This window comes from Bidens hawaiensis, unplaced genomic scaffold (assembly GCF_021521415.1).
Source record: "Bidens hawaiensis isolate Kalapana, Puna unplaced genomic scaffold, B.hawaiensis_p1.1 tig00032778_1, whole genome shotgun sequence".
NCBI lineage: Eukaryota > Viridiplantae > Streptophyta > Magnoliopsida > Asterales > Asteraceae > Bidens > Bidens hawaiensis.
This window is the reverse complement of record NW_027495596.1, coordinates 116,560-135,208: the sequence shown is the minus strand read 5'-3', so window position 1 is coordinate 135,208 and position 18,649 is coordinate 116,560. Positions and strand designations below refer to the sequence as shown.

The window sequence follows — 18,649 nt, the reverse complement described above, 5'->3', positions numbered from 1 at the left end:
GTTTTGCTTCTGTTTTGTTTGACACTGGAGCTGATAGGAGTTTTGTATCGAAAGCCTATAGTAAACTTTTAGACTTAACTCCAACTCGGTTAGATGCTAAGTTTCCTGTTGAATTAACTGACGGTAAGTCTATAGAAACAACTCATGTACTTGCGGGATGTAAGTTGAAGCTGTCGGGACATACTTTCGATATCGACCTCATACCCTTTACACTTGGTAGCTTCGATGTCGTTGTCGGCATGGACTGGCTATCCGAGAACCTAGCAGAGATTATATGTCACGACAAGATAGTCCACATCACTACCCCTTCCGGCGAAATCATTTCGATCCAGGGCGAGAATAGCGACATGACCACCAGCGTCATCACCCTCATGAAGGCGCAGAAATATTTACGAAAGGGTCATCCAGCAATTTTAGCCCGTATTGTCGAGAAACCCGCGGAGGAGAAGCGAATCGAAGACATACCGATTGTGCGAGATTTTCCGGAAGTCTTCCCGGAGGATTTTCCTGGACTCCCACCTATTCGACAAGTCGAGTTCCAAATCGAATTGACCCCCGGTGCAGCACCCATAGCACGAGCCCCGTATCAGCTCGCACCGGCAGAGCTTCAGGAGTTGTCCACTCAATTGCAAGACTTGTTGGATAAAGGTTTTATCCGACCTAGCTCATCACCATGGGGAGCCCCTGTCTTATTTGTTCGAAAGAAGGACGAGACTTTCCACATGTGCATCGACTACCGAGAACTGAACAAGGTGACGGTTAAGAACCGTTATCCCTTACCCCGAATTGCTGATCTCTTCGACCAGCTGCAAGGATCGAGTTACTACTCGAAGATCGATCTGAGATCTGGTTACCATCAGTTAAGAGTGCGCGAAGAAGACATTTCAAAGACGGCTTTCAGAACTCGGTACGGTCACTACAAGTTTTCAGTTATGCCTTTTGGCTTAACCAACGCACCAGCTGTATTCATGGATCTCATGAACAGAGTATGCAAGGCGTACCTCGAAAAGTTTGTAATTGTTTTTATTGATGATATCCTCGTCTACTCCAAGAACAAGGCTGACCATGAAGAACACCTGAAGTTGATCCTAGAATTGCTAAAGAAGGAACAACTGTACGCTAAACTCTCGAAATGCGAATTTTGGCTTCGCGAGGTTCACTTCTTAGGACATGTGATCAATGAGAATGGTATCCATGTCGATCCCGGCAAGGTAGAGGCCATCAAAAACTGGGAAGCACCAAAGACTCCGACTGAGGTGCGACAATTCCTAGGACTGTCTGGCTACTACCGACGTTTCATCGAGGGATTTTCAAAGATTGCTCAACCCCTCACCGCCTTGACGCACAAGGGTACTAAGTACAATTGAGGTGACGCGCAGGAATCCGCTTCCAACTGTTGAAAACCAAACTCTGTAGCGCCCCTATCCTAGCCCTTCCCGAGGGAACAGAAAATTTTGAGGTGCATTGTGACGCATCGACACAGGGTCTCCGTTGCGTGTTGATGCAACTCGAGAAGGTTATAGCGTATGCCTCTCGACAACTACGGATTCACGAGAAGAACTACACGACCCATGACTTGGAACTCGGAGCTATGGTGTTTGCTCTTAAGATATGGAGACATTACTTGTACGGTACCAAGTTTACCATTTACACCGACCACAAGAGTCTCCATCATATCTACGATCAGAAGGAGCTGAACATGCGACAGCGTCGTTGGGTCAAGCTACTTAAGGATTATGACTGTGCCATCAAGTACCACCCTGGCAAGGCCAATGTAGTGGCCGATGCTCTCAGCAGAAAAGAAACCGATAAACCTAGACGAGTGCGAGCATTACAACTCACGGTTCACGCCAACTTTCCCGATCATATTCGCGATGTGCAACTCGAAGCCTTGAAAGACGATAATCTCCCATCAGAACTCATGCGAGGCATGAACAAGCAACTTGAAACCAAATCGGACGGGGTTCGATATTTTGAAAACCGGATTTGGTTCCCTCTATACGGAGAGCTGAGAACCCTAGTGATGGATGAAGCACACAAGTCCCGATATTCCATCCACCCTAGCTCAGATAAAATGTACCATGACCTAAAAGCACTTTACTGGTGGCCAAACATGAAAGCCGACATTGCCACCTACGTGAGCAAATGCTTGACTTGTGCAAGAGTCAAAATAGAATATCAGAAACCATCTGGTCTGCTACAGCAACTGGAACTTCCAACGTGGAAATGGGAACACATTTCCATGGATTTCATCACGGGATTACCCAAAACACCGACGGGATGCAATACCATCTGGGTGATCATTGACCGGTTGACTAAGTCTGCACACTTCTTAGCAATCAAGGAATCGGACAAAATGGAAAGACTGACTCGCATCTATATGAAAGAAGTAGTGTCTAGACACGGAGTGCCTATCTCTATCATATCTGATCGAGATTCCCGTTTCATTTCGCACTTCTGGAAGTCACTACAGAGTGCACTAGGCACCCGCCTTGATATGAGTACAGCATACCATCCTCAGACGGATGGGAAAAGTGAGCGCACCATTCAGACCTTGGAGGACATGTTGCGTGCATGCGTGTTGGATTTCGGAAAAAGTTGGGAACCTCACTTGCCTTTGGTAGAGTTTTCGTATAATAACAGCTATCACGCAAGCATTAAAGCAACGCCGTTTGAAGCGTTGTACGGAAGAAAGTGTCGATCACCTCTCTGCTGGGCAGAGGTGGGTGATAGCCAAATCACTGGTCCAGAATTAGTACTTGAAACCTATGAAAAGATTATCCAAATCCGAAACCGCATGGCAGCAGCACGAGATCGCCAAAAGAGTTACGCCGACAAGCGCCGAAAGCCTCTTGAATTTCAAGTGAACGACCAAGTATTACTCAAAGTCTCACATTGGAAAGGTGTGGTTCGCTTCGGAAAGCGAAACAAACTCAATCCACGATACGTTGGCCCTTACCGGATAACTGAGCGCATTGGTCCGGTAGCGTACCGACTGGATTTACCAACGGAACTCAGTAGCGTACACAATGTATTCCATGTATCCAATTTGAAGAAATTCCTTTCCGATGAAACCCAAGCAGTTCATTTGGACGAGTTGCAAGTTGATGAACAGCTACGCTTCATCGAAGAACCAGTCGAAGTTTTGGATTGGGAAACCAAAACACTCAAGCACAACAAATTCCAATCGTTAAGGTTCGTTGGAACTCGAGACGTGGACCAGAGTTCACGTGGGAACGCAAGGACCAAATGATGAAAAAGTATCCTCACCTTTTTGAAGGGTTGACCAAACACCGAAAACCGCGAAAGCCGTCAAACCGTCAGAAATCACCAGAGGTATGAATTAAATTTCGGGATGAAATTTCTTTCTACTAGGGGATGATATGACAAACTGAAAATTTTTCTTTCTTTTTCAGACACCCATCGCAACTTGACTCAAATTTTCGGGATGAAAATTCTTTCAACATGGGAATGATGTGACACTCGTCAATTTCAGGTTAACTCCGTTAATCCAAACTCCGTCAATTCAAACTTAAGATCACTAGAACTATAATGCACATCTCATTACATTTAAACTAGGGTTTTAAATGACGCTTGACAATCACTACACATGTAGTCTTTCGGGATTGCACCGAAACGAAAACGAGTTGACTCAAACCATTGGTGAACAAACGACAAATATCAAAACGACAAATATTTGATAATAATGTGTTAAGTTATATGCTACTTGATATTTATACATAGAACACAAAATTTAAGAGTCAAGAGTTATTATTTACACTAGAAATTTAATAACTAGAAGTAGAGAGGCCATTGTGTAACATATTTATTATTAAATAATAACAAAACCCTACCCTCCCTTCCCCCTCCCAAACCCGATCGGCCTCTCTCCCTCTCCTTTTCCCTTGGCTGCCGTAACCCCACACACACACACATATACAAGGATTTTCAAGTTTGGTTGAAGAATTAAGGTGCTAGGAAGGTAATTAACAACTACTCTATGCATTCTAGGTGTTTAATTTTAATATTGAATGGGTTAATCAAAACCCTAATTCTAGAAAATTGATGATTAAGATGAGTTAGGGTTTGATTATATGCTTGATGATGATTTGCTAGTGAATTGATAACTAGTTGTGTTATTGTTACTTGTTAATCACTTGTTATTTGATGTTAAACTTTCAAGAAAAACCCTAACTATGTGTGTAATGTGAAATTGATATGCATGGTTGGTTAATCTTGTGTCTAGAGCGTTATATGCATAGATTATGGCTCATAGATTGTTGTTATGTTGAGTTTTGATGTAAACTGGTACTGGACAGATTGTTAAATTGATGTTTAGACGACTGTAACTGGAGGTTAATGTGATAAACAGTCAGCTTCGGTGTCGAACACTTAGCAATACTTGTTTTATAGGCTAGCTACCTATTGATATATAATTGACTTAACATTATCTGGTAACGCAAACGCAAACACTTAAACGCAAACATTTTCTTTATTTATATATGTGAACTCACCAACCCTGTGTTGACACTTTTAGTATGTTATTCTCAGGTAGCCGAGGCGGGCGCGCGGTATAGGAACATGCATTTCATTGAACTCTATCGTTTTTGCAAACTTGTTTTTAAACTGTTATTAATTGGGTTTTAAGTCGTCCTGCGTGACGCAACACTTGGTCTATGAATTTACGCTTCCGCACTTATTTAAATTGAATGTTCGTGGTTTGAAAACTTTGAACATAGTGTTTGATTATAACTAATGATTCCAATCTGTTAGTTCACACCCTCTAACGGTAAAACTCCGTTAGTGAATTTTGCGGGTGTGACAATTAACTTTATCGTTTTAGGTTGAGATTAATTTTATCATATTTTGCCCCCACTGACAAGAAATCCTGGATCCGCCACTGAGCGGAATAAATAGTAGTTTGGCTCGGATTAAAGCTCGACCTCATCGTTAAACGACTAGCTTGGGCTCTGGATTGAATTAAAATGGGCCAATTAAGGCTCTGTTTATTTATTTTAACGAACTGAAATTTTAAGCTCGAGTTATGTCGTTTTCTTTCTAAAATTAAGTTAGACATTTTGGAGTTATTACCTCACAGATTTCCAATTAACCACCTCAGTCTTTGAGGAGTTATCATGTGAGCCTAAAAGGTTAGCGAACCGAGTTCTTTCTTAACGTTCCTTAATCTGTTTCAGTTAGTTTTCTCGATATATGTATGCTTAGGTTTAGGGTGCATTAACTTTATCGTTTTAGGTTGCGATTAAGTTTATCATATTTTTCCCCCACTGACAAGAAATACTGGATCCGCCACTGAGCGGAATAAATAGTAGTTTGGCTCGGATTGAGGCTCGACCTCAGCGTTAAACAACTAGCTTGGGCTCTGGATTGAATTAAAACGGGCCAATTAAGGCTCTGTTTATTTATTTTAACGAACTGAAATTTTAAGCTCGAGTTATGTCGTTTTCTTTCTAAAATTAAGTTAGACATTTTGGAGTTATTATCTCACAGATCTCCAATTACCCACCTCAGTCTTTAAGAAGTTATCATGTGAGCCTAAAAGGTTAGCGAACCGAGTTCTTTCTTAACGTTCCTTAATCTGTTTCAGTTAGGTTTCTCGATATATGTATGCTTAGGTTTAGGATGCATTAACTTTATCGTTTTAGGTTGCTATTAAGTTTATCATATTTTGCCCCCACTGACAAGAAATACTAGATCCGTCACTTAGTGGAATAAATAGTAGTTTGGCTCGGATTCAGGCTCGACCTCAGCGTTAAACGACTAGCTTGGGCTCTGGATTGAATTAAAACAGGCCAATTAAGGCTTTGTTTATTTATTTTAACGAACTGAAATTTAAGCTCGAGTTATGTCGTTTTCTTTCTAAAATTAAGTTAGACATTTTGGAGTTATTACCTCACAGATCTCCTGTCACACCCTCAAATTCCACTAACGGAGTTTTACCGTCAGAGGGTGTGAACTAACAGGATCAGAATCATTAGTTATAATCAAACCATAAAAACGTTTAAATGAAAATAAGTGCGGAAGCGTAAAAACCAAAAGATAAAAGTTGCGTCTCGCAAGACGACTCAAAACCCCATAATAACAGTTTAAAATCAGGTTGCATAAACAAAAGCGTTTCAAACAATGCATGATCCTATACAGCGCGCCCGCCTCGGCTACCTGAGAATAACATACTAAAAGTGTCAACACGAGGTTGGTGAATTCACAAGTTTATATAAAATAAAGCGTTTAGCGTTTGCGTTCAGCGTTTTGCGTTTAGCGTTTTGCGTTCAGCGTTTTGCGTTACCAGATAGTCTTAAATCAATTATATATCGATAGGTAGCTAGCCTATACAACAAGTATTACTAAGTGTTCGACACCGAAGCTGACTGTTTATCAAGTGCCTTGTCACCAGGTCATCCAGACCATGGTACATGTTAGCCAAAATTACACCCGCTCGACCTCCAGTCGAGTTTAGCGTTGGGTGGGGTTTGTCAAACCCAGTAGTACTACTCAACAGTGACTCGCTATTCCAAATATTAACCGGTTCGATGTGTAGGACTTCAAATGTTTCGTTTGCCACTTAGCCTTTACAAGTGATATATAATTTACTAACAAAATCTTAAATGCGTTTATCGGAGTATGTTATCTCCCCCAAGTGAAAAGCATTTAAAACAGTTTAAAGGGGTAAGTGAAACTCACTGTTTGCGAAGAATTCCCAAAATAAATCACCAAAGGATGCGCGTCACAGAAAAACTCTCTCTAGCGTTCTAAAACAATAAAGAGATTTTTCTAAGTGTCGGAACTATTATCGAGTCTCTAGACTCGGCACATAATAAATATGCACACAATGTGTTTCGTGTTTCGTTTGTGAATCGTGTGTGACTTTAACAAGTACATTCGTGATGCATTACATGTGTGAGCAATTATTTACGTGTCATGTATTAATAATGTGCATCACTAGCAATTTCTCCCCGTAAGGGCAATTTGGTCACACATAGCCATTAACTAGCAATTATTCCCCGCAAGGGCAATTTGGTCAAAACACGACAACTATTTAGCAAGCATTCCCCGCAGGGGCAATTTGGTCAAAACATAACAATTATATAGCAAGTATTCCCCACAGGGGCAATTTGGTCAAAACATAACAATTATATAACAAGTATTATGTTTCATGCATTTTCACAAAATTCAGCAGCTAGTTTCACCGGGACAGAAATTCTACTTGAAAGATTGTACTATTCCACCGATCATAGCATCTCAATTAATTTACCAAAAATCATCACCAAAAACATGCATGTGTTAGGTTTCCAGAACATATTTTATTTTATTTTTATTCCACGTAGATTTCTCATAATGACCAAAACATTACAGCAAGCTCATAACAGTCAAATTCATGCGCAGCAGAATGTTATTTAAAATTCCCGTTAAACGAAATATCCAACAAATGCAAGAACACTTGGGTTAGGTTCCTAACTCAACAAGTCAACTTCCAGAAGTGGAACCAACCCAATTGGTCTCGTAGTTCATGAGATATAACATTTACAAAACAACCTAACAGCAGGTCTAACAACTCAGCTTTGCACAACGTTTTTGTAAAATCATAAAGGTTAACTTTTACAAGTCAAAAAATTGCAAATTTATATTCTTTAGAAACTAGACTCAACATAGTTTACTGTAGTATCAATAATCTCAACCAATTTTCACATTTACACCCCGATACAGTCAATTGAACATCAACAACACAATCTGTCCAGAAACTGTTTGCATCCAAACTCAACATATTAACTATCTATGGACCATAATCCGTTCATATAACATTCTAGACACCATAACCATCATCCATGCATATCAATTACACCATACATACATGGTTAGGGTTTTATTTGATCTCAAAATCAAAGACACAACAATTAACATGTAATAATATCAATTCTAGTTATCCAATCATCATCAATACATCATCAAATCAAACAAAGATCATATGAACACAATATATGAAATTTCCAGATTTTAGGGTTTATAATTATACCTTCAAAAGCACAAAAATAAGCAAGAGGAAGGTAGAAGATGACTAGAATCGGGTGTAGGAGGCTTCAATTGTGAAAAACAAGATAAAAAACCAAGAGATATGTGTGTGTGTGTGAGCCGATCGTGAGGAGGGGGAAGGGGGGCTGGCCGTCGGCTTTGGGAAGAGGGAGAGGGAGGAGAGGTTAGGGTTTATATTTATTAATAATAATAACATGTTACACTTTAGTCCCTCAACTTCTAGTTTGTACTTTTCTAGCTTAATTAACTAGTTCTAGCACATTGAGTTAACGTTTATAACAATGTTATCACATAACACATAAGTCTCACACATAATTATCACATAATTATTGTTTTGACGTTTTTCGTTTATTCACCAATTGTTTGCGTCAACTCGTTTGCGTTTCGGTGCAATTCCCGAAAGACTACACATGTAGTAAGTGTCAAGCGTCATTTAAACCCTAGTTTAAATGTAATGAGGTGTGCGTTATAGATTCAATGATCTAAAGTTTGAATTGACGGAGTTGAGTTAACTGAGTAAACCTGAAATTGACGATTGTCACATCTCCAATTACCCACCTCAGTCTTTGAGGAGTTATCATGTGAGCCTAAAAGGTTAGCGAACCGAGTTCTTTCTTAACGTTCCTTAATCTGTTTCAGTTAGGTTTCTCGATATGTGTATGCTTAGGTTCAGGGTGCATTAACTTTATCGTTTTAGGTTGCGATTAATTTTATCATATTTTGCCCCCACTGACAAGAAATCCTGGATCCGCCACTGAGCGGAATAAATAGTAGTTTGGCTCGGATTCAGGCTCGACCTCAACGTTAAACGACTAGCTTGGGCTCTGGATTGAATTAAAACGGGCCAATTAAGGCTCTGTTTATTTATTTTAACGAACTGAAATTTTAAGCACGAGTTATGTCGTTTTCTTTCTAAAATTAAGTTAGATATTTTGGAGTTATTATCTCACAGATCTCCAATTACCCACCTTAGTCTTTGAGGAGTTATCATGTTAGCCTAAATGGTTAGCGAACCGAGTTCTTTCTTAACGTTCCTTAATCTGTTTCAGTTAGGTTTCTCGATATATGTATGCTTAGGTTTAGGGTGCATTAACTTTATCGTTTTAGGTTGCGATTAAGTTTATCATATTTTGCCCCGACTGACAAGAAATCCTGGATCCGCCACTGAGCGGAATAAATAGTAGTTTGGCTCGGATTCAGGCTCGACCTCAATGTTAAACGACTAGCTTGGGCTCTGGATTGAATTAAAACGGGCCAATTAAGGCTCTGTTTATTTATTTTAACGAACTGAAATTTTAAGCTCGAGTTATGTCGTTTTCTTTCTAAAATTAAAATTTTATATTATACACATTGATTTATTTGAAACTAATAGAAAACAAAATCCGGTTCTACATTCAATAAGCTAAGCGAGCTTACCTTGGCTCTGATTTGACTCCTTTACAAACCGGGCCGACTTTAAGAGAGCTTTTATCAAACTTCTATCAATTGAGTTTCAAGTTAGTTGAGTCGAATGCTTTTTGAACAACATTGATTACAAACGAGCCAAAACTTCAGTTTTTGAGTTTTATATAAATGTTTGGTTTTGTTTTTTCTGATTTGGCCATTTGGACTTGGAAATTTTGGGTCGAAAAAATAGCCCAACATAATGAACTTGAGCCAAAATTGTTTTGTTAATTAAAAAATAATTGATCATTATACATTTGCTAAACCATTTGGGTCACACTATTTGTTAAATTATTGTAAATAACTTAAAACTTGAAATCAGAAATCCTAAAAATTTGGTTCGGTTTGGTTTTTTCAATTTTAGCCACAAGAAGATTTAAACCGTTTTTATTTGGATTTAGTTATTTTGTTTGGAATTCATTTAACATATGACATCTCAAACGTACTGATATTGTCAACTTTTTCATGAGAAACTCGTATTTCGGCTGCTCGAGTGTAAACTTTCTATAAGATCACCTATCATGGATTGCTCCAACCCAAGCACAGTAGAACACTATAGCAACAATGATTCCAATACTTGTGTAACGTTAAGTAATGATTTTGGATGTGATATAAAAGTGTGAAATGGTTGGGGAAACCTTCTTCACTAAAATCTAAAAACTTAACAAATTAATTAGAAGATGTGAACGTTTATGACTTAAGTCATAAATCTCACGTAAAAGGATATTGAACTTCACATGTGTGGTTGAGGTTCAAGAATCTTAAATGGGTTAAAACAAGCACGATTCACATTTGTCACACCCCGACCAAAGGCGACGGAACATGCCGGGGTGCAACGGATTGCCCAAAACACAAGACACTATTAAAGTGACAATATTTAATCAACTCATTTAAATTCATAAAATCAAAAAAGTCACATAACTCGTTCATACAATAACCAAAATCAAACACAGCAAATAATATATTGTTCGTTTTGCTAATATCCTAATAGTCTTGCTAACGTTTTTCTTCAAGTTCTCGAGTCAACCTATAGTCAAACCTGTAACATTGCATAAAATAAAGTTTGTCAACACAAAGGTTGGTGAGCAATTTCATAGTTTTGAACAATATGTATATAATAAGAAATTTCCACAACTTGTATACGAAACAATAAATAATAGCAATAATTTGGATAAATGAGATCGCTAATAAAAATACATTAACGACACCGTCTATGAGAGAATACCAAATAGATTCGGATTTTGTATGAGATCGTTAATAAAAATACATTAACGACACTGTCTATAAGAGAATACCTAATAGATTCGGATTTTTGTATGAGATCGTTAATAATAATACATTAACGACACCGTCTATAAGAGAATACCAAATAGATTCGGATTTTGTATGAGATCGTTAATAAGAATACATTAACGACACCGTTTATAAGAGAATACCAAATATATTTGGATTTTGTATGAGATCGTTAATAAGAATACATTAACGACACCGTCTATAAGAGAATACCAAATAGATTCGGATTTTTGTATGAGATCGTTAATAAGAATACATTAACGACACCTTGCTATAAGAGAATACCAAATAGCTAAGGATTTATGAATCAACCAACCAAAAGCGGTAAACACGTTAGCATATAAGCTTATGTAAGCATAGAACACCAAATCGAGCATTTATTTAAGTAAAGTATACAATGAAGTTTGTGGTTTAAGACTCAAGTATAAAACATTTAGTTTGAATAAATATGCAATATCACCCCAAAACGAAAGATGGAAAACGGGGTAGGAAAAGTACTCACATTCAAGTATAAAACTTGATCGGTAAAAGACGGGATATCGGAAGGATGGAGTTTAACGAGCAAAGCCTAAATAAAGGAAAAACCTTGAATTAGAAAGGTTGTTTTAGGAATACTTTAAAATAAAAGATAAGAAATGTAAACAATTAAAGTTTAAGGTTTAAAAATGTAACTATTTAAGAAATTTATAGAAATAGTCTTTTAAAATGTAAGTTTGCTCGAAAGCGGGTTAAAGTATCTAGCCTTAATATTTACTCAACCTATGTTAAGTAATAAGGTGGGTAAAATGCAAGAATGCAAGTCCCTTTATAATATAGATATCAAAACGGGTTTTAACAAGTGTTCGGGTTGTTGGTTCGGGTCTTGGTAATTGGTCAAACCCAAAGTCAATTTTTCAAAATAACGTATGTTATGAGCTAACTCAATAAAACCTAAAAAGACTTAACCAAGTTTGTAGTTCTACTGTTTTAGAACTAACAACGTCCGTTAAGCGAGTGTTCGGTTTTGTCGGTCCAAACTTTGTTATAAGATCAAGTTGGATTCAACATTCCAAGTACTTTAAGAAAATAATTAAAAACAGCTTATAAATGATTTTTGGTGAAATATACAAGTCTGGATAGCTAGAAACACACTTGTGTGTCTTAAGCGAGTGAAAATCGGTTTAGTTCGGTTTGGTTCGGTTTCCATCTCACAATAGGTTCACGGATGGTTGCCACATGCCCAAATATCAAAAAACTTGTATATTAATTTATAAATGAAGATACTTAAGTTTTACAACCAAAAAGTTAATAATAAAGTCTTTAAACGAAAGTTTGGGTTTCGGTTCGGATCTTGTTTCGGGTTAAGACCAATGTAAGATTCTACAAACCCATAACCATAGAACTTATAAAAATGATTTTAGAAACTTAAACTAACATAAAACATGTTTAAACAATTATTTAACAAAACTAGTAAACAAAGTTCGGTTTACGGTTTTGAGCTATTTACGGTTAAACCGAGGCTAGTCTCTACAAACCCATAACCATGGAACTTCATAAATATAACAAACAAACTAAAATGAATAGAAGTTAAGCATGATTAATATGTATAAACAAGTTATATAAGTATATATATATATATCAAGGACTACGAAAGTCCTCCATGAAGCCTTGCCTTACGAGGCCCGACACTCTACCGACCGAGACCGGGGAAGTGACCACCAAAGATAATAAGGGGTGTATATTATATATATGTTGTGCCAAGCTTCAAGTATAAATTTAAGACAGTAAACTAGTTAAAATGCAAAACTTGATCAGTTTGACTTTTGAAAGTCAAACCTTCAAAAACAAAGAAAATAATCTTGAAAGACCCTTGAATTTAAGTGAGAAAATGAAATGAGAGCAGGGATGGATGTAGGAGAGGGTCATGTATTTATCGGACAAGGTTTGGAGGGTTAAACAAGAGGTTTAGTGTGTAAAACCGGATTTTGGATAAAAGAACCAACAAGAAAACACAATATGCAGCTGCTGGTCTGCTAATGGTCACGCCACGCGACGGCCAAGGGTGTCCCCCATTGCGTAGCACAATGGGGTGGTCGGCCAACTATTTTCCAACTTTCAGAAATGGCAGAAATGGTCCCTGGAGTTTGTTTTAAGCGTTTTTAAGGCGTTTTAAGGACCGAAAAGGATGTTATTGAGACCCAACTAGTGTGAAACAATATTGTAACATAAAATCCATCATTTTGATTATATCATAAGTTTCGGTTTACAAAACGGGTCGGTTTACATGATAAACGAATACAAAAAAGACCCGAAATTGACGAATGTCACAACATTAGTGAGGTCAATGAAACTTAATCCATATACGGTAAGCTTGAAACTTTCACAAACAATCGTGAACAAAGAAAAGTAAATATATGGTGTTGAGCATATAACGTGCGTGACTATATCCTATGCGTAATTATAAACATAGGTTGCATTATTATTTATACATATAAATGTTGCATAATTAGTTATATTTGGCGAGGTGTTTACATTTATACGTAATGTTACGGACTTATGGGTGTATATACCCTCGCATTATGGTACCTTCGTACGGTTCACGCCTTACTTTTGCTCTACACATTAACCAACCTTTATTTATTACATAAATTACACAATTTACATAGATATGTTTTACGTACATTTTAGATCAAATTTACAAATTATACATAAATATACGGGATGAGCAAATGGTCACGAGTGCCGTCGGTACCAACTTTTTAGGGTTTTGGGATCGGTACAGTGCTGGTATTTTACCGAATTTTGTCTTCAGTATTGATACCGGTATCCTTTCTTACGAATTCTGGTATTAGTATGATCGGTACCGGCACGAAGGTCATCCCTGATACACGTATTACACACAAACAATACGCGTATCAAATAAAATCCTCATACATGTTAGGTTTCTTATTTTAAAATCAGCAAATGTACATTTCCTTGGTTTATTTTATCCAAACGGGAAGACAACAACAAAGCGGCTCAGAGTAAAGTCGGCTGCAATTGGACCAGCTCGGCTCTGGGTCTCCCTCCCATTTACCGTCTTCTTCTTCTCCGTCTCCCACCGTCAAATACATTCGCACATGTATATCAGTATATATGTATATATATATTTATTTCTCTCTCTTAACTAAAGTCTATTATCTTGTTTGTTCGTACGAATAATAATAATATCTATCTTGTGGCTCTCATTTTTCTCATTCCTTCCTTTTTATAGATCACACACCCAATTCTCCACCTCATAATTATTATAATTCATTCACTACCTGCTCATTTCTCTCCATAACTGTCAATATCACAGGTACGTTTTATTCCACTTCTTTCATTTCTAGCCATACCTCAATACCTAAATTAATAACTCTATGCTAATTCTGTCTAATCGTAGTCTTATATTGTTAGTGATCGTTTCGATTTTCTGCTTTTATTGTTACGGATCGGATACTTTTTATTATTATCATTTGGTTTTGATGTAACTTTGAAATTGTTGGATTTGGTGAGCCTAGGGTTTGTGACGGTGGAATTTGAGGTCTGGAGTTGAAATTGTAACGATATCATCGGTATGGATTTCGCGTAATATGTGCAGGCACTTGATGAATTTTGTAATTTAGAAATAAGATACTGAGGATTGTTTGATAGAGATTAAGTAGTTTTTGAGTGTAAAATTGAACATATTGTGTTTTAGTTCACGATGCTCAACGTATTTGTGTTTTAGTTCATGATTTTCAGCATATCGTATTTTAGTTTGTGATGCTGTTCATTGTGTTTAATTGTTTATCTCTCGAGGTGTGATGGTTTTGTTTTTGGAGAAAATTGAGGTGATTAAGCTTCGCATAACTTGAAATTGTTGGATTTAAGTGATGCTAGGGTTTGAGAGAGTGGAATTTGAGGTTTGGAGTTAAAATTGTAGTAATATTGGAATGAATTTCGCATAATTTGACATAACATCGCATGAACTTGATAAATCACATAGTTTAGAGTTAAGATAGTGAGGATTCTTTAATAGAGATTAAGAAGATAGTTTTTGAGTGCAAAAATTGAAGCTGCTTAGTAGTCATGATTGCTAAGTTTCAGTTTATGGTTTTAGGCTTTTGAGTTTTGATGTTAACTTTGTTCTTCTTTTGAATTAATCATTTTAGGTGGATACGGCTTGAATTGTGCATCTGTGGTGTTTGATAAAGCCTTGGTGGGAAGTTTATATTTATAGTCTGACTCAAAAGTTGACATTAGTGAAAGATTGATAGCAAGCTGTTGGTTGCAAGTTACAATCATCATGCCTGAAGGTGGAGCGAAATCGCATCTAGTGAACAATGGGAGAACCGTGCAATCTGCATGGTTGACGCATTGGACAGGGACAAAACCTGAGACAAGTAAGCAAGATCACTTAAATCAGATTAGTAGAAGTGAAGGAAATGATTTAAATGATCATGATTTTAAGAACGACATGAGTGGAGTTGAAATAGCATCTGATAATTTTGGATTTTCCAAAGAGATCAAAGATGCGGATTTGACAATGAGTTTGATAAAACCAAGTAGTCAATCGTTCCCGTTTTTCAAACGAGGTCAAGAAACTGGGAAGATGAAGGAAGGAGTGCAACAATTGTTACCTAATGTCGCAAATGAAAAGCTAACTCGTGATTTTAATCTAGAAACTTCTAGAGAATGCCATCTTCAACCTACTGAGCAGGTTAAGTACCACATGTTTTTTGGTGAAAGCAGCTACAAGCATGACACACACACAACCCCTGAACCGGAAAGCGTCTGCCACATGGTGGCTCCTTTTGCACCCAAACCAAAAAGTGAAAAGGCAGAAATGCCCTCATTTCCAAGACAGACCACCTTACCCATTTTGAAAACTGACCCTTCAGATAGCAGCCACCATTCACCAACACTTATTGAAGACCAATACAAACGAATGCAAAAACATATTGGAATGGGATTCTTTTCACGCCAAACTGGTTCACCACAACATGGTCAATATTCACTTCAAAATGTTCCTCATTTTGTTCATGATGTGGAGATGACTAGGATGCCAGGTGGCCTTCACAGTTTTTCTAGAACAACTCACAGTTTACTGATCACAAAACAGACTGATGTTAAAGTGTATCAAGAAAGCCAGTTTTTTAGAGAATCTAGGGCTTCCACCCAACTTAAAGGAGAAGTTTTCAAGGAGCTTAACTACAGTCAACCACATTTTTGTCAAAGTCAACAAGGAGTAAAGCTTCAACTCTTGGATTCCTCTGATCATGATTCTGGAGATGTTCAGAAAAATGAGTCATCAGCTGATACCGACACCATGGACATGGAATCTTATAAGGAGAATCATCTTTCTGGTAATTATTTTTTGTTGATTTGATGCATGTTTTTATATATTTCCTGTAATTAACTTGCATTTTCTATTTTCTTTTTGTTACAGGTGTACATTTGTCCCCGCTAAGTAAGGTAAACCCTTACCATGCCTTCAATCCTCTTTACCTTTGTTTGTATTAATGTGTTACTTATAGGCTTGTAAACGAACCAAACGAATGCGAAAGGAACATGTTCATGTTTGCTCGTATGTTTTACTTTAACCGAATAAATGATCGGAAACAAAAATTTAAACGAACGAAGCTTTGTTGTTTTTGTTCGTTCACTAAGAACATATTTAAACGTAAGCGAACATAGCTAAAATAGATGAACGAATTAAAACTCAACTAAAGTGTAACGAGCCTAAAAAATTAATTGAATATATTGGCAAACATAAACGAACGAACATAAACAAACGTAAAGTAACAAACATAAATGAACTTAAATGAGCAAACATAAACGAACATAAATGAACGAACGAGGCATGTGTTCATGTACGCCTGTTTAACAAAATGTACAAAATTTTTATTTATGTCTGTTCGTTTATTAAATAAAAGAACTTCCAGTCGAACGATTCATGAATGGGTTACTGAACGTTTGGTTCCTTTCCATGCCTAGCGTTTGAGATAAAGTCATTAAACACAACCCAAAGTGGCCTATCCATAAATTTATGGATCCAAATCGCCACATGTACTTGTTATCTTACCTCTTCCTTACATTACAGGACATTATGGTGGAATCAAGTACAGAGAAAGATAAACGCAGAAAGCGTAAGATAGAACTACCCGATATAAACTTAGAGGTTTCTGCTCAACCGGCTGCATCAAGCTCAGCCGAGAAAGCTGAGCCAGGCACTTCAAGAACTCAAAGTTTAGACATGAACACACTACACTTCAACCGTGACCAAACAACTAACTCAAACTCAACCTCTAATGAGTGTTCAAATACTAACCTGGATTCAAACCCAGGAAGCAGGTGGATCAAACGCCTCAAATTGACGGAAACAGCATCACATGGAAGACTAAGCAGATTCTTCACCACAGTGAGAGTCATGGAAGGTAAAGCTGAACCTGTGTTGGATGGTAAAATGCCAGAATTATTGACGGGTCATAAAGTTTCAGAATTTGAGAGAGGTGAATCGTCTTCTGTAGAGACAAAACGTGAATGTAAGGAAAAGGAAATAACGCTTTCACATTCTTGGATTCAAAGGTGGGGTCATAAGCAAAACCAGAAGAGTACCGAGGGCGCGGGAGCTTGCCAGGTGGACAACTCAAAGTCGGAAATGGAGGAACTTGAGAAGAAGCAGTTTCCAAGCATTGCTGCAATGGCATTAATGGGTAAGGCCATGACTGGGTTTAGACAGTTTAAGTTGCAGAAAAAGGATTCTTTTGTTGTTTGGAATACTAAGGCTTTAGATTAGTTAGTTAATATCTAGGAGTGTGCTTTGCCAGGAATCAAGAATTAGTTAGTTAGTTTGATAACTTGATTTGGCTTTAAGTAGTGAGTGAGTGCTTTTATGGTTCTGTTTACTTGTTATAAAGAACACATGATGAAGTTTATGTAGAGTTCTTGATTCAGGTTTTACATTATTGTTGTCTACGAAGGCATCAGTAGACGGATAATGGTAGTTTTTTAAATTTATAATTTTGGCGGCTTACTGAGTGGAACTCAGAAGCAAAACTAGAATACTAAATGATAAGAGTGGCGCGGCACAACTTACAACACTTGGACCCTGGTCACCATTGCCGCTGCATCTGTCGTCATCGCAGCTGGCACCACTTGCAACTTTTTGACACGACCACCATCGTCATTACCTGTCGTCATCACAGCTGGCACCACTTGCAACTTGTTGACACGACCACCATCATTAGTACCATGACCATCTACTATTCCTTGCTGCGACCACCACCACCGTATAACAATCATTTTAATCCAAACTAAATGTATACTTTTTTAAAACGGTGATAAATGTGAGTTATATAACATCATACATATTTTTTCCCTTTAATTTTCTAACTTAACTGCTGAAATCAAAATTTCAATTAAAATTTTTGGACTATTGAAGCTCAGTTGCTTACATGACTAATATCTGTTCGATATCCTAATAATTCAATACAAGGTGTTTTGTTTATTAGATGAAAGCTTTAAAATGTATTTGTGCTGGTTATAAACATAAACAAAAAGTTAATAATCGAAAAATATATTCCGTTGCCGGGACTTGAACCCGGGTCTTTCGGGTGAGAGCCGAATATCCTAACCAACTAGACTACAACGGATCTGTGTCATGTTGTTAACTACATATAATTAATCCAAGTATCTCTTTGTAAAAACACTTCTTCCTATGCCTGTGATGCAGAATGATTAGTTCGTTTTTATTAGATTATTCTACAAGTTTATTTGATACTTATTTAGATAGATGTATATTAAACTTTTAGTCATTTTTATTAAAATAAATAATGACAAAATCAATTTTATATTATATCGTCAAGAAACATATACAATTAAGTGT

The 18,649-nt window shown here is 37.3% G+C and overlaps 1 protein-coding gene and 1 non-coding gene across 3 annotated transcripts; one reads left to right on the top strand and one right to left on the bottom strand.

The window, feature by feature from the left end:
* Window positions 1–14,585: 14,585 nt before the first annotated feature.
* LOC143584043 (uncharacterized) lies at window positions 14,586–17,724 on the top strand. 2 transcript variants are annotated; one of them, XM_077066198.1, is made up of 4 exons: window positions 14,586–16,127; window positions 16,211–16,236; window positions 16,865–17,198; window positions 17,262–17,724. In XM_077066198.1, exons 1-4 carry the CDS (start codon window positions 15,068–15,070, stop codon window positions 17,558–17,560), a joined length of 1,719 nt encoding a protein of 572 aa, XP_076922313.1. In that variant the 5' UTR covers window positions 14,586–15,067; the 3' UTR covers window positions 17,561–17,724. The 2 variants fall into 2 exon arrangements, with proteins under 2 accessions (XP_076922313.1, XP_076922312.1); XM_077066197.1 differs by having other exon boundaries at window positions 14,587–16,127; window positions 16,865–17,724.
* Window positions 17,725–18,343: 619 nt separating this feature from the next.
* TRNAE-CUC (transfer RNA glutamic acid (anticodon CUC)) lies at window positions 18,344–18,416 on the bottom strand. Its single transcript has one exon. It is a non-coding gene; the product is annotated as a tRNA-Glu (tRNA).
* Window positions 18,417–18,649: the final 233 nt, after the last annotated feature.

Bases quoted from the DNA above. Each gene is read 5' to 3' on its own strand.
- LOC143584043 (XM_077066197.1), top strand. From the start codon at position 15,068: ATGCCTGAAGGTGGAGCGAAATCGCATCTAGTGAACAATGGGAGAACC. The intron at 16,128-16,210 runs GTAATTATTTTT...TTTTTGTTACAG, and splicing joins TAAGGAGAATCATCTTTCTG to GTGTACATTTGTCCCCGCTA. The intron at 16,237-16,864 runs GTAAACCCTTAC...CTTACATTACAG, and splicing joins ATTTGTCCCCGCTAAGTAAG to GACATTATGGTGGAATCAAG.